Source organism: Melopsittacus undulatus, chromosome 9, assembly GCF_012275295.1.
Source record: "Melopsittacus undulatus isolate bMelUnd1 chromosome 9, bMelUnd1.mat.Z, whole genome shotgun sequence".
NCBI lineage: Eukaryota > Metazoa > Chordata > Aves > Psittaciformes > Psittaculidae > Melopsittacus > Melopsittacus undulatus.
The window spans coordinates 12,802,383-12,818,503 of NC_047535.1; the positions used below are offsets into that span (position 1 = coordinate 12,802,383).

The following is a 16,121-nucleotide window of genomic DNA, read 5'->3' on the forward strand; positions in this document are numbered from 1 at the left end:
CAAATGCTGCTTTCAGAGATGAGGTAATGCAAATATAGGAAGGAATCCAGCCCATTCTCCCCCTCCCTGCCACATTACAGTGTTTATTGAGTCTGCTTTTACTCCAGGGTGGCCAGAGGTTTTATGAGTTACTCCCCTGAGTCTGCCTTGCAATTGAACATGACAGAATTGCAAATCATAGCAATACAAACTTTGCTAAGCTATTTGAAACTGCCTATGCAATGGGAGCTTACTGTGGGAGTTTACTGTGCTGTTGCAGAATGACGATTTTGCCCAGCTCCTTACCTCTCAGGATCCATGGATTTGCCCTAACATTACATCCCCCAGCCACAAGCCATGTTATCACAGAACCATAGAATGGTTTGGGTTGCACAGGACCTTAAGATCATCCAGTTCCAACCCCCTGCCACAGGCAGAGACACCTTCCACTGGAGCAGCTTGCTCCAAACCCCTGTGTCCAACCTGGCCTTGAAAACTGCCAGGGATGGGGCAGCCACAGCTTCTCTGGGCACCCTGTGCCAGCACCTCAGCACCCTCACAGGGCAGAATTTCTTCCTTATATGCAACCTGAAGAAGGCTACAAATAGGTCAGAAGAAACTAAGTGAATTCAGAAGAAACTAAAGGAATTATTGTTCACATCACGAGGAAAAGCAATTGGGAGCCATATTCTCACAGCCTCAGAAGCTCTCTCCTGGTTCTTCCACAAAGGCCCTTCTAGCCTTTGAATCAATGATCTGAATCTCTCTGAATCTTTCTGGAAGTGAGGTCACCCTTCAGAAGATGTGCCCAGTAACAGACATGACGAGATGCATTCTCTCCAATCTCAAGCTTCTACGTAATGTGCAAATTCAAGGGAAGAGAAGGACAGCATTCAAGAAAGTTTTCAAGCTTTCATTGATGTAATAACTTGAAAATCACCAAATTGTCCTTTTCTTCAGGTTCCAGCTGTAAAATTTGAAAACTGTATTTTTTTCTGACAAAAATCAGCAAAAATTCTCTTACTTATGATAATCTTATCATTGTGGTATGTATCAAACCCAGTTAGTTCTTTCCCTTCCCATCATAACCCCTCACGCCTTGGGATGGGTTTGTAGGATGTTAATATTTAGAGTCTGCTTCCTCCCAGCAGTTTCTCCGATACAACAGTGTGAAGGTCCAGCTCCCTGACTCACGTGGAGGTGATAATGTGCCTCCATGTTCCCACAGTCAGGAACCACTGAGCAGCCCAGACATCCTGAAATGCTCTTGGAGTGGTTCAAAGGCCAAGATGACAACAGTTTCTGTGGGAATGAACAAGGCATGACAGGAGAACCCATGTATGAAACTGGTGTAGGGCCTGGAGCACAAGTGTGATGGGGGACAGCTGGAGGTTTAGTCTGTAGAAGAGAAGCCTCAGGGGGGACCTTATCACTCCCTACAGCTGCCTGACAGGAGGATGGAGCCAGGAGGGGCTGGGCTCTGCTCCCAAGGAACAAGGGATGGGACAAGAGGAAATGGCCTCAAGCTGCACCAGGGCAGGTTTAGATGGAGCTGAGGAACAATTCTTTCCCCAGAGGGTGCTCAGGCATTGGAACAGGCTGCCCAGGGCAGGGCTGCAGGCACCATCCCTACAAGTGTTCACACAGCATGGAGACGAGGCCTCAGTGCCATGGGTTAGTGGTAGCCTAGGCAGTGCTGGGGATGGGTTGGACTGGATGAGCTTAAAGGGCTTTTCCAACCTGGCTGATTCCATGATTCTATGTTTGTTCTATCTCTGGCTGTACAGCCCTGCACACAGACCCTCCTGGATCTCTGCCTATAGACTTGTTGACTACCGGACACTGAAGTTCAGAATATGCTACTGAGGCAAGGCTCTGGCCAGTACAGTGTGCCTCCCTCCACTGCTACCAAGCTTCCCACTGCAGGGTAGGTATGGCAGACACTTCAGAAAGACTCTATTTATATCCTGCCCTACTGGTGAAGTCATGCATTGGACCACTCATGCAAAATGGATCACGCAAATGAAACTGCTACATTTGGAATTTAGCTGATTTTCGTACCGCAGTGAACACGGGTACATTAGAGTGTTTTGCTTCTTTGTTCTTCTGTTTCCTTCAGGTTGTTTGTCCAGCTGCAGGCCCCAAAGCACTTGGTTCAGATCTGGGGAGGATGTCAGAGCACAGCTTTCCTGAGCCACAGTGGTGCTGGCACTTCAAACCACTGGGTCTCAAGCCCACAGGCTCCTGACTAGCACTGATCTGGAACGGGTGAGAGCCTGGCTGCTTTACAGCACTGCAGCCTTAGAGAAGCTGCTCTCTCCTCACTGCAGGGTGAGTGATAAATTCATGCAGAGCATGGCCAATTGCAGGGGAAGAAACGGAGAGACTCACTGTGAACTCAGGAAGGGACCACTTATCCCTCACTCAGAGCTCACTCACTCAGAGCTACACTAATGTACAGATGGAATGTTCATCTTGGAGGCAGATGAAGTAGACTAACATCTCTGTGTACACTGGATCCCCCTTCCTCCTCACGCAGGACGCAGAGTCTCAGCACTAGTCATAAGCAAGGCAGCAGTGGTTGCTCCATCAGAAGTCACTGCATAGGCTCAGTACATGCGAGCAGTGATGCTGCATCCAGACACAAGGCAGCACGCTCCCTCCCTGACTACTCCATCTGCCTCAGACTGCCTCTCACAGAGCCCTGTTCACATACAGACTCTTCTTCAGTGGACCAGTGAGCCCTACTGAAGTCTTAGTTAGCTTATCTGGTCACATGCAAAGAGCCTAAGAGAGGATACTACCTATCAGATAAGACACTGAGTGGGGTAGTGTGGGGGAACAGAATAGAACAAAAGTCTCCAGCAACCCAACAGTCCTCCTTTAACCCTGCACAGCAACCTGCCCCCTGCGTACACCCCGAGTAAGTCTAGTCCAACACTGCTGTGTCCTACAGGAATGAACACTTCCAGATCACCACTGCTGATCTGTGCAGTGAGGGAAGATTAATGGGAACTTTCAGAGTAAGTAGGCACTTCAGAGTAAGAAGAAGAAAGAACTGTCAGTGTGGTTCCAGGGAGCACAACCATTTACTCCCACACAAAGATAAAGAAGCACTTCTCTTCCCTCTCTCCTTGCTGCTTTGTAGCCTGCACTGCACCAACAAGGGATGAGCTCTTCTCTCTGCTTCCCTCCCCAGTTTGAGAGGGTGGAAAACCTACTAGGATCATACTCTCTCCAGGAAACTGCTGCTTAGGAAAGACTATGGTGCTCAGGCTGCTGGGCTCTGCAATGCATAACAGACTCTGCATTGCAGTCTCGAACTGCAATCCAGCACCATCTGTCCCTTCCGCTTGCAGCACTGCATCACTCCAGGACTCAGTTCTTCATGGGGGGTCTAGGGAGCGCCTAGCTGTGCTGCCCTGGTACCCACCACAGCCAGCAAAGGGGTGAGATGCCCCAGGGTCTGTATCACCAGACTGAAACTAGAAATGGCTGCTCAGAGAAAAGTGGGTGAGATGACAGGGAAAGGGCTCTGGTTTGCTTTCATTTCATTACAGTTTAGAGTAAATCCAGTATAATCAACAGCAAATATACTTAAATACTCTTGGGTAATATGGTTTAGTGTGAGGTGTCCCTGCCCATGGCAGGGGGGTTGGAACTAGATGATCTTAAGGTCCTTTCCAACCCTAACTATTCTATGATTCTATGAAGTTTTCAGGAAAGGAAGTCAAGAAGCAGAGACAAGCAAGTAGAGAGCTCTGCATGGCTGGGGCTATGTGCAAATCTGTATGAAGGAGCAACTTTAACAACAGCCTAAGCCACCACCTTGCCTTTCCTGAGTGTTCTTCTATTAGAGGACAGAGCAGCAACAGAGCCAAGGGACAGGACAACAGACCTGGAGACACCTCACTGCTCTGCTCACTCTGACTTACTGAGTCACACTAGGAAGGACACTTTTGCTTTATTTATCTCCATCTCTGCACTTCCTGCCTGCCTGTGCTATGAAGCAAACGAACCTTGCACTAAACAGCACCTTGCACAACATCATCACAAACTTCACCAACGCATTTTGCTCTGCTGCAAGTAAAGCATTCACAAATCGTACCACCACAAAGCTGATGTGTGCACCAGTGCTCCCCCTCTGAGTCAGTGATGCTGGGAGGAGGTCCAGGTCTGTCACGAATTAGTGTTCTGACAGCTCGGTGCAATCTAGTCATGATTTGCATGGCTGCTTTCCCTTTACATTCCCAGGAGCACACTCTGCATTAGATCATGCTCTGCATCAGGCTCTGCTCCAAAACAGAAGAGGAAGTATGGGGAGGAAGAAGAAATTGCCTTGACCAGCTTTCCTTGTCTTGAAAATATGCTACTAACATGTGGAGAAAGATGCTGAGAGCTTTCTCTCTGCTTTGAAGAGCACAGAGACAGGAAATTAACTAATCTTCAACCTACTTGTAAGGTTGTGGCTTCACTTGAATTATGCCCAACAGCTCAACATTCACATGGGAACTCCCCTGGGAACAGAACAGAGCTCTTGCTTTTGACCAGACTTTTATGTCTTTAAAACAGACCCTATTTGTCAGCAGGTTGCTCTTCTTTCCTCTTTAACACTGAGTAAGAGAATTTAGAAAGCAAGAAGATTATAAATACATCACTGAGCCATTTATTTAAGAGATAAGCATGTCAAAGAAGAGGTGCCACGGGTTCTGCAAATCAGCTTTATCTAGACCTTTCCTTTGAGCTGTTTCTGGATCTTCTGGAGCTCCAGGAGGGCAGGACCCGGTGTCTGGCTAACTGCTCCAATCACTGGCAGCTCTATAACTCCATACTTGTGGCAGGGGGTCCACCCAGCCCATACATCATCTCTACAGAGTATATATATTATGATGGTGAAGCAGATAGTACAGTATCAAGTGACTAAATACCAATATGCTGAAGGAACCTGCTAAAAGCAAAGCATCAGACTCAAGACACAATTTGGTAGCATTCACACTGGCAGAAAGAAGGAGAATGGGCATTCAAAGAAAGCACTACTGTGTTGTACCAGCATAAATAGAGAAAAGATGCAGGATGCCATTGCACCACAGGCTTTGCTCACCTCCTCCCACTGGTGGATGTAGCGGATGAGGCGGGAGAGCCGCAGCAGCCGCAGGAGGCTGAGGATCTTTGTGAAGCGCACGATGCGCAGCGCCCGGGCTGTCTTGTACACCTCCGAGTCAATGCGGGTTTCAACTATCAGGAAGATATAGTCCACAGGGATGGAGGAGATAAAATCCACCACAAACCAGCTCTTCAGGTACTTCATCTTGATCCTCTGTGGGTCTAGGATGATCTCTGTGTTGTCCTCCACCACAATCCCAGTTCGGAAGTTGAGGACAAGGTCGATGAGGAAGAACGTGTCCGAAACCACATTGAAGACAATCCACGGCGTAGTGTTTTCATCCTTGAAGAAAGTGATGCCCACAGGGATGATGATCAGGTTCCCTACCATCAGGAGCAGCATGGTCAAATCCCAATAAAACCTGGACAGCAAGACAGAAACATAGAAGATCAGCTACAGTGTGGGAGATCAGGGATCCCAGGTCAACAGAACTAATGTGTTTTATACATCTCTACTGTCAATCACTCCCTGTGCTCTGCCAGTCTGTCTGTACTCAGAGTACACAAGCTGCTAATGACGTACTTGGTATCACAGAACACTCATCTTCTGGCTTAGAGGGTTCAGAAAGGAGCTGAGTAGAAGGATGAACATGGCCACTTGAAAACTTCAGCTGGGACTTCAGAGCCATCCAAGCAGAGACTGACATACCTGCAGTTACGACAATGACTGTTAGGTAAAGGGAAAGAAAACACAAGTATGTGGAAGGCCTCAGAGTTCATGTATCAGTAAAGCCACTTGGGGTTAACACCCTCAGGCTACTGTCTAATCTTTCTTTAGAAGTAGCAAGCACTGACAGCACTGGGATCAGGATGGAATTGAAGACAGGGCTGTGATCTGCAGTGCTCAGTTATGTGCTGAGCCAAGCTTATGCTTAGCCTGGACTTGAGGAGTTAGTCCACACTCTACAGATCCCTGTTTGTACAGACATCATCAATAAAGCCTGGAGGCACATGCCTGGAACTATCTTTTCTAAAGTAAGCAATTACAACATTTAACAGCTGCTCCATGGAGCAGTCTCAAAGAAGCTTCTCTTCCCTTCAGTGACAAGTCGGTAGTGTTAAGATTTCTCCAGGTGTCAGTGTAAAAAATATACAGCAATGTTGCAACAGCTCATCCAGAGTGAGGAGTAAAAGCCTTCCTGGGTCTCCCAGTTTGTTGAGGAGTCTCAGGAAGGAGCCACTGCCCACCACAGTGGTGCTCCAAATGTTTCACATACAGAGATGCCAACGTGTTGTGGCTTCACACTGCCAAGATTTCATCAGCTCCACGTCGTAGACTACAGGGTGGCTTACTATAGTATTGTGAGGTATCATGAATAACTTGTATTAAGCTGCACTTGTCCCAGCAAATGAGCAAAGGGCACAGAGAAAAGATTATCAGGTTTGGTTATCAGCATGATATTTGTATTATTACTGATCCCTTGAGTACCATAGAAGACAAACTTCCTAGGCCACTGAGCAGGTTAACATGAGGGAGAGAATTGAGTCTTCATTTAAATCAATCTTCCCAACAGTGGTGAAGAGCATGAGTCTGGATTTACAGAGATAGAATGTAAAAAACTGTTGGTTTTGCTAAAGGACATGCATGTGCTGCTTCTCTGTCTGACAGGTTATAGCCCAAATCACCGAGGTGTTTCAGGAGGAAGAGATTTGCCTTCAAGATCCTCAAAATGTAGCTTTGGTACGAGCTGTTCAGCTGGGCCTCTGTGCTGCTACAGAACAGTATCTCTATAATGAGGCAACTACACCTGTTTCTTAAACTCCCATCAGGAAAACAAAAAGGGTAGAATATGTTTAAAAACCCCTAAAAGCATATTTAAGATTCCAGGTATTACACAGATACAGATGGATCACAACCCAGCACCACATCAGCAGTTCTCAGAACATTCAGTAGAGGCTGGTGGGAACTGACTTCAGTATAACCAAAGTTATAATCCACTATTGAGGTTTTATGCCATCATCTATCTCTGCCCTGCTCTCTAGATGCCATGCCCCTGCAGGCATGGCAGCACCCAGTCCTTCACTTACTATAAGGCTGCAGCTGGTGCTGGTAGACACCCAGAAATGAGATTTGTCCATCTCTTAAGAGCTGGGCTGTGTCACACAGTATTGCGCATTAATACAGCAGAAATCCATGTTGTGGTCTTCCTTACGAATGGCTTGAGATGATGCTGCAATGATGATTTAGTCAATTCATCTACATAATAATCCCACAAGAGCAGCAAGTCGGGATGCAGTGTGTGTATTAGAACTGAAAACAAATAACCTCCCAGCCATCTTTAATTTGCCTTAGAGGATACAGAAAGAGATGCACAAAGAAAAGGTTTTTTTCCCTGAGTTCCAAATTAATAGCATGAGGCAGACATGGCCAGACATGCAGGGATGGAACAGTGAGAGGCTTTCCTCAGAGAGCTTGGGATTCTTGTGCCTCTTATTTTCACACTGGGTGGTGATTTCAATACTCAGTGACAAGTGGTGACAGTGACAGCAGTGGTTAAGGATGGCTCCACAGCTTCAGGAATATGTTTTCCATACACACAACCCCAGTAAAATGCTTTCTGCCTGGCTCTACCACCTCCTTTTACCCCACTCCTGCAGTCAGCACAGTCATAGCACAGACAGCTATCCTGCATCCTGATTTATGGCATTTCTTACAGCTATTCTCATTCTAAGATCCTCAAACTCACTTCACATGTGTTCCTCAGTGCCAGTCTGCTATTACTGCTGATCTGTCTGCAGAGCATCATGGTTTGTAATGTGGGCAAGCAAAGATGAAGTGCAAAAATTCATTCCCCTGCGTTTCTTAAAGCAGAGTTCTCCTCCAGGGTGTACTAATGCCTCAAAATTATTGTCACAGGCTCCCCTCAGCTCTGACCTTTAAAGGCATCACTTACAAAACACAAAAGGTAAACTTGAGTATCGGTGCAACCCTGCTAATAAAAGGGTATCCAAGGTGCCAGGGAGGAGAGAACCTTTGGACTTTACAAATGAGGCAGAAAAAGCTGAAAACCCCCAAGAATTTGGTCTGTGCACCAACCCCAGCACAGGAAATTCACAGCCCAGAAGTTCAAATTTGACTATTGGGATCCCACAGCTCCTGCACATTTTAAGTTTCACAGAAGAAGCATAATTTGCTCAGGATGGCATCACTGGATTTAGACTGAATAGACTCTGGGTGACCACGACACTTCAGAGTTCTAATACGATCCATGTGTAATTTTGTATTTACATGGAGGAGCATCTTTTCACTCCCCGTAAATTACTGGCCAGGATGACTAAGGGTGCATGTGATGTATGTGAGGGCAAGCACCAGCTATTAATAATCCACGCTTTCTGTATTTCTGCTATTCCTTTCACCCAGGGACTCCACAGAGCTGACAGTGATGAACTTGGCTCTGCAGCACCCATGAGGGGCAGATAGAGCTATTATCCCTGTCTTGCAGATAGAGAAGCTGAATGGGACTTTTCCACAGAAGTCTGAGGCCAAGTGAAGATGAGGACCTGAATTGTATTCTTTGTGTCTAACCAGACCTGAAGCTATTTGTATGGCTTGAAAAAGGTTTTTAACACTGTCTTGGATGTCCTCCTCTGATATCCTGTTGTCTTCTCTCATCTCTTCCCGTTTTCAAAAGTCTACATGAAAAATTAATAAATATGAATGTATTGTTTGATTATAGTTGACTCAGTGAGACCGAACAGCTCACAGCACAGGGAACTGCCAGCACTACAGAAACCAGATGTCTTGTTCAAACACACTTGTTTTTCATCCTACATCCTACTCTACACATGCTTTTTAGATCTGAAAATCACCCTTCAACATTCACTGCTACTGCCGAGCTTTTAATTCCTAATGTATTATTTAGCTGTAACATAATACATCTGAGATTCAGTGTGGCAAAGACAATTTAAGAACATACTTTATGCTCTTTAAGCAGAGGTGGTGTCAGTCTGTTGATTCAATAGCACATACACTTCTGGAGGTGGGTTTTGACCAGAAAGTCAGATCATCTTTGCCTTCTGTCTAGTGCACAATGGAACAGCAGGCTCAGAATACTGCTTTTGGATGTCATGGTTTTAACAGAATAAACCTTGATGTTTCAAAACTCTTCCGTGATGCACTGCAACCCATTACAGTGCATGAGCTCAGGAAAGATTGTGACCAGTCAAAGAGAAAACAGGGAATTACAGAGATTAGCTGGGACAGCATCATAGTGTCACTATTGCACCCAAAACCTGCCCCAATGGGGCACATTTGTGGCCTAAAGTTCTGTTCTTGCTCTGTGGTATTTGCACTGTCAAGAGAAAATAGACTGGAGCAACCTCACCTTTAAATTACCAGAGCCTTTTAGATGGTTTCAGCTTGTGCTGAAAGGCAGCCAACTCTGGGTTGAACTGAGGCACTGCCTGAAAATGCACAGAGAGGGAGGAGAAATGAAACTGCATCTAACTGGAAATGGCAGGAATCAGGATATTCCCACCAGTGATGGAACTGTGCTCAGACACTATGGCCAACCTTTTCAGCCTTGCAAGAGCAGCTCTTTAATGAGAGAATCTTGCTAAAACCAACACCGAAGGCTCTCCCAGGCCCAGGCAGGAGCACTGCCTCGGTGCTGACTCAAGAAACAGAGTGCCACCTGCTGAGACCCAAATGCCATCTCCATCCTCAGCTTTCCATGGGGAGGAATTGCACGTTATTCCTTTCAGAAGCTGATGAAAATCTGCCCTTTCCTCCTTCCCCCGCTCTGGACTGAACGTTGAATCAGACCCTGCTGTGCTCACCAGCAGCTATCCTGACAGGAAAGAGCTTGTGCTGCAATTCCCAGCACTGCTAGTTAGGCTAGAAATAGAAACCTTCTTTGCAAAGAGCATGAGCAAATGGGTGTCAGTGTGGCTGGAGCAGCAACAGTGGGAGGTAAGTTTACTCCAGAAAGCAGATATTCACACTGCTATCTAAAGGGAGAGGAGAAGGAAACAGCAGGAAGAGCTCCTTCCCTGGCTTTGGAAGCACTACTTGTCACGGAGAGGAGTAGGCGTATTTCTACTGGAGAGTTACAAACTTTGCATTATGCACAGAGATAATAGGAGGAACATGGTGATTCACTGCTCCTAAACACACTAAAGGACACTTAACCAGCCACTGGGGCCAAGAATTCACTTGCGAGAAGAATTCATTTATTTTTAGGGAGTTACACAAATACCTGTGCACTTGAAAACCTCTTTGAAATTAATATCCACAAAAAAAAAAGAGTCAAATGACTTACAGCAATATTCCATGTGCTGCATAATGGGAAATGATGAGGGGCCCTAGCTAAAGAAGAAGACAAACAGTTTTAATTCCTTCTGACCAATCTATGCAAATAATATGTATCTTCTGCCACCCTGAATAAACCCTGAGAGCACTGATCATAAGCCATGTGTGATGACAGCCTGAGGAGCAGAGCTCTGCTGTGTCCCAGCCTCCTCTAGACCTCCCTGCTGCTGCTCACTCAGCCCTGCTTGGCTCATTCCTTCTTGCTCTGCAAGTACATAGGAAATGAACAGTGGAGAAACACCAGGGTTTACAGCAGTAAAGGACTACACTCTGTTACCGGCACCTACAGAAGGTGTTCCAACTGTCATGATGACAGCAAAGAGGCAGGACTGGGAGCCCTATGCAGCTGGTAGTCTGAACTATTCATCTGCTGATCTCAGATGCTGCAGTCATCATGATACCACAGCTGGCTGTCAGAGAGTAAGAGGTATCAGTGAATTACTAAGATAGGACACAATTTTGCATGGTTATACACTGACAGAGGAGAGATTTACATTAGACATTTGGCCAAAGCTCTTCCCTGTGAGGGTGCTGAGGCGCTGGCACAGGGTGCCCAGAGAAGCTGTGGCTGCCCCATCCCTGGCAGTGTTCAAGGCCAGGTTGGACACAGGGGCTTGGAGCAAGCTGCTCCAGTGGAAGGTGACCCTGCCTGTGGCAGGGGTTGGAACTGGATGAGCTTTAAGGTCCTTTCCAACCCAAACCTGTCTGGGATTCTATGTGATTAACTTCCATGTCATCAGGAGCAAAAGGACAATTAGCTCATGGTGAATGCTAAGTGCTTACACAAGGGACAGCACAGAGTACAGAAGGTGCACACTCAGAGCACTTCCAGATTTCTTAAAACTCGTATGTTGTCTTTTACCAAATTTTGATTGAATTCAAGTGACATTTTCACTTGAGAAGTGATATTTCCCAAGGTCTGTATTTAGCCTTTGACTTAGATTATCACCACTCCACATAACTGCTCACCCAATCCCCTCGGAGCTGCAGCACTGCATTCCATGTTTCCAGTTTAACAGATAATGCTCATATTATTACCTTAAAATATAATGACATGGATTTGGGTGAACGGAATATTAAGGAAGCTATTGCTTATGTAATATTTTACTGTGGCATTTGCAGGCCCAGCAAAACAACCTGGCAGCTTTTCATTGCTTCTTTAGGGTCACTTTTTAAATCTAATACTACATCATCAACCAGTGTGCAGCAGCCTGCATTTTTCAAAGTGATGTCATAGAATCATAGAATAGTTAGGGTTGGAAAGGACCTTAAGATCATCCAGTTCCAACCCCCCTGCCATGAGCAGGGACACCTCACACTAAACCGTATCACCCAAGGCTTCATCCAGCCTGGTCTTGAACACTGCCAGGGATGGAGCATTCACAACCTCTCTGGGCAACCTCACCACCCTAACAGTAAAGAATTTCTTCCTTATATCCAATCTAAACCCGTGCTGTTTAAGTTTCAACCCGTTACCCCTTGTCCTATCACCACAGTCCCTAATGAAGAGTCCCTCCCCAGCATCCCTGTAGGCCCCCTTTAAATACTGGAAGGCTGCTATGAGGTCCCCACGCAGCCTTCTCTTCTCCAGGCTGAACAGCCCCAACTTTCTCAGCCTGTCTTCATATGGGAGGTACTCCAGTCCCCTTATCATCCTCGTGGCCCTCCTCTGGACTTGTTTTAACAGTTCCATGTCCTTTTAAATACATTCATTAAATCCCAAGAGATGTAATTAAACAATATTAGCATCCCATATTACAAATAGATGGCCTATGAGATACTAACGACTTCATTAACTCACTCAGAGCTAGAACTGCTATCCAGCAAATAGGGTTGCCTAGTTTCAGCAGAGGTTTCCAGTCATGTTAAACACTACAATATGATCAGTAGCAGCAAAGGGGAGATTTCCTTTCTTTTACATTGTAAAAATATAAATGTACACATTACTTTGTGGTATTTTTATTCCAGCTATAATAGTTGACAATTTGCAAATACCACGTTTGAGGCATTGATGCATTTAACCGATTATAACAGAGTACATTGTGAATTATGCCCTTTAACTTAGAAACCACGATGCACTGTATTAATACAAGTTAGCTTAAATTACTAGTTCTTTGATAGTACCTACACTACATTCACTCTACTGTTGGACTTCTTGGAGAGGCAAAGATTTGCCTCCATCTGGTCAGTTTTAAAACAGGCTTTGTGCATTAGCCAAGGCAGATAGGCCTGGTGTTCTGTGACCTTGCTGGAACAGCTTCATTACATTTCCTGGTTTTCTATCTCTAAACCCAAGCACTTTGCATTATCTTTGTGCTGAAGTGCACCAGTCATGAAGCAAAACCACATTAAGAGCAGTATGGTTCAAGCATGTAACAAAAAATGGACTCTTATGCCCAGGAACTGCTGACACCCCTTTTCCTGAGTGTGTTCAACTTTCCCTCAGATAGGGAAGCTGCTGATAAAATTCAAGTGACTTAGCTGGGACAACAGCACCCTAATTACCAGGTACTGCTATCTTCCACTCAAGTTCCTCCAAATGCTGTATGCAAACTGCACAGCAAGTGCTGTCCCTAAGCTCAGCTTCCTGGAGACTGAGCAAACCCTGTGAGGTGTCCTCTCTTTACAGTCTGAGGCATGGCAGGGAAGTTCATGGAGGCCACAGCACTGCTGCCCAGCTTGCATGTCTTACATGTTACAGTTCTGGACATCTAATCTGCAAAGTAAATGTCTACCACCTAAACCTGCATTGTGCTTAAGAGAAACTGTGCAAGCATTTGCAAGAGGTTTATGTGCAACCTGCCATTTGACAAATGAAAATGTACTTACACCTAGGTCTTGTTCTGCAAACACACTCACAGAAACAATATACTTCTGCACCCTATTTCCAGTAATGATGAAACACAAACGTGTCACAAGAACAGTAATGGTAGATTCTGCACAGAGCAGTCAACTGACCACTCTCCTCAACTCCTGCTGCCTTCCTGCCAGCAAACACCATCCCAACAAATTAAACCATATCCTAAAGCTATATTTAGAAGCCAGTCTTCCCAGAAAGGTAAAAATAAACACGGTTTCATTTCACTTTGAGGGATGCACACACAGAAACAGAGACAGCCACAAGAGACTTCGTTTGTTCTGGCTCTATATTTGGAGTACAGAGGCCAATAGAGCACTCACCCCATTTCCACCTAAAAGCATCATTAGCAATATTTTCTCACTTGCCTGGATGCAGCTATTACCAGTGCATGAAGATTTTTGCGGGTACTACTGTAAGGAAGCTTATTCCCCCTGCTGCTGAAGGCCCAAAGAACTAACATTTACACACTGAACCAGGTAATTCATTGCTGTTCCCACAGCATCACTGAGGTGATCAAAGATATAAACTGCTCTGCAGTGGAAATTCATTGCAGCAGTGGCTGGAGACACTCTGGGAAGACAACATGGTGCAGATTCTGTGGGAGATTTGTAAGAACCTGTTTCCCCTTGAAGGAAACCAGGTCAGAGCAAGCCCTGGCACATGAAGCTCTAACGTGTCTGCAAGAACTCGTCTCCCTACTTCTGCTTATGTCAGCCCACTTCAGGCTCCCTGTTGAGGGAAGGTTACAGATGACACCAGTTGCTGGTGGTCTGGGATTACTAGCATGGCTGCCTCATCAAACTTCATCAGAAGGAACCTGCACACCACATCCCCTAGAATCAAAGAATTCAGCACAATTTTCTATTTGTAGCACTTAAACTGACCTCACGGCAGAAAGCCCAGGTCATAGAGCTTAAACCTCTTTTCGTATCCCACCCTACTGCACTCATAAATCTTGATTCCTTCTCCACCATGCTGAATCCCAAAGGTTTTCATGGTGTTAGATGTATTGATTTCATAGAGCTCCCAGAATGCATTATGTATGAGGCCAACATGCTAAGGGCCTGACAATTCTGCATTATTTGATGTTCTGAAATCTATCCTTAGCACGAATATGGAAAAGTTCCTCTTGCTTGCTGCCCATTGATCCAGCCATTGACCCTTCTCTGTGTGCATTTATCTCTGATTATTTAATAATGAAAAAGACCAATAAACTGAGGAAAGGGAGGAAGCCACTTTTGGGGGACCTATTGCCATGGAAACATGCCATACATTGTGTAGTGAACAGCTAGATCAATAAGGGCTGCAGCTTCCAAGTCATCATGAATATGTTATGGAATGTGAAGGGCTAAAGCCTAAAGACATGCATAAGCTGTGACATTATGAAGTCCAGGCCCTGGCTCCTATCCAACATGCAGCATGAGTCAAATTCAAGGCTTCAGGCAGGCTGTTGGGAAGGTGAATCTGCACTAGAGAGTCCCAAACTGTCTCAAAAAGCAGCAATATTGGGCCAAGGGTTTGATTTGCACCCATATGACACCAACTGATTGAACAGCTATCCGCCACCAACTCATCTTCTTGACAAGCTACAAGGATGACAGGCTGGATTCACAACTGGCTTGTACTGACATGGCTCTCTCGACATAATACATGTTTAGGATGTCAGCCTCACCACAAGGAACCCAATTTTACTATAATTAAACGCTAAACTAAGGCAGAGAGATGACATGAATCATAACTAGGTAAGAATCACAGCTTACAAAGTGGGGAGCAGTGCTTTCTGCTAGCGGTTGTTTTCCTTTGGATTGACAAATTGATGTCCTCATGCTCTACAGTAGCCCACAGAGAGCTGACAAAAGCATGCAGCAGATAGCAAAGTCATCTACCAGGCTGACAAAAAGACTTCTAGCCATCTGAGATGCTAAAAATGTTCCTCCTAGGTATTGCTGTGCCACAGCTTGGTGTTGATTAGGAATCACAACTCCAGCCTCCCCACATAGAAAGTGGGGTGAAGCAGAAGGTCTCTTAACAACATCCAGGCTCTCATAGGGGCTCCTAGAGATCCAGGTTTGGGGTACTCACCACAACCTTTGAACCATGCACCACCAGGACAACCATCTTGCAGCAGGTTTAAGCAGTGGGTTTAAGCTGCCTTAGAAACAACTCTGCATGCCATTTGTCTGCGTAGTTGGCCATTTACATCCTATCACCTTATGATGAAAGACCAAAGAACAGAGAAAGAGCTTTCTGTGCCTCAGGATGGCTCAAACCTGAACTTGATGCAGCTGTTGTTCAGCTACATGAAGCAATTTACTCAATAAGATATACTGTGAAGTCCATACTCTCAGAAGCATGGCTTCACGTGTTGGAGGCTGAGGAAGCACCAAAGAAGCAATGTGTGTGGACCATGGAGTGGGATGGCTGAAGTATATATTGTATGCTATTTCCAAACCTCAGCTGACACTGACCAATATTACTTTATAAGAATCACCAGCAGAACACTGGTTTACATCAGCACTTCCAGCCCTGGTGGGAAATGTGCATGCTGGCATCACTGTTTCAGACCAGCTTCAGCACAAAGTGCCAGCCATAAGCCTCTTGTTCTAAGATGGGGGTGGAAGGGAGTAAGACAGGGAACACAGTAATGAGGTGGTGGCTATGTGTGTTTCAGTTGCAAAAGCAGAATCTCTTTTTCCTCTCCAGCTCTCTCCTGCTGCTAACATCAAACTCTTGTTTGCAGAGAGTTATTCAGTGAATCCCAAACAAACCTAACATTGCTGGGATCTTATGGGTAAGCATGTGCTGGGC

At 45.6% G+C, this 16,121-nt stretch overlaps 1 protein-coding gene across 2 annotated transcripts in view; it reads right to left on the reverse strand.

The window, feature by feature from the left end:
- Nucleotides 1–16,121, reverse strand: part of HCN4 (hyperpolarization activated cyclic nucleotide gated potassium channel 4) — a 98,378-nt gene that overhangs the window by 65,168 nt on the left and 17,089 nt on the right. For both annotated transcript variants that reach the window (XM_031045991.2, XM_034066247.1), the window contains exon 2: nucleotides 5,081–5,504. In XM_031045991.2, the coding sequence (XP_030901851.2) occupies nucleotides 5,081–5,504 (424 nt within the window). The remainder of the gene's footprint in view (nucleotides 1–5,080; nucleotides 5,505–16,121) is intronic.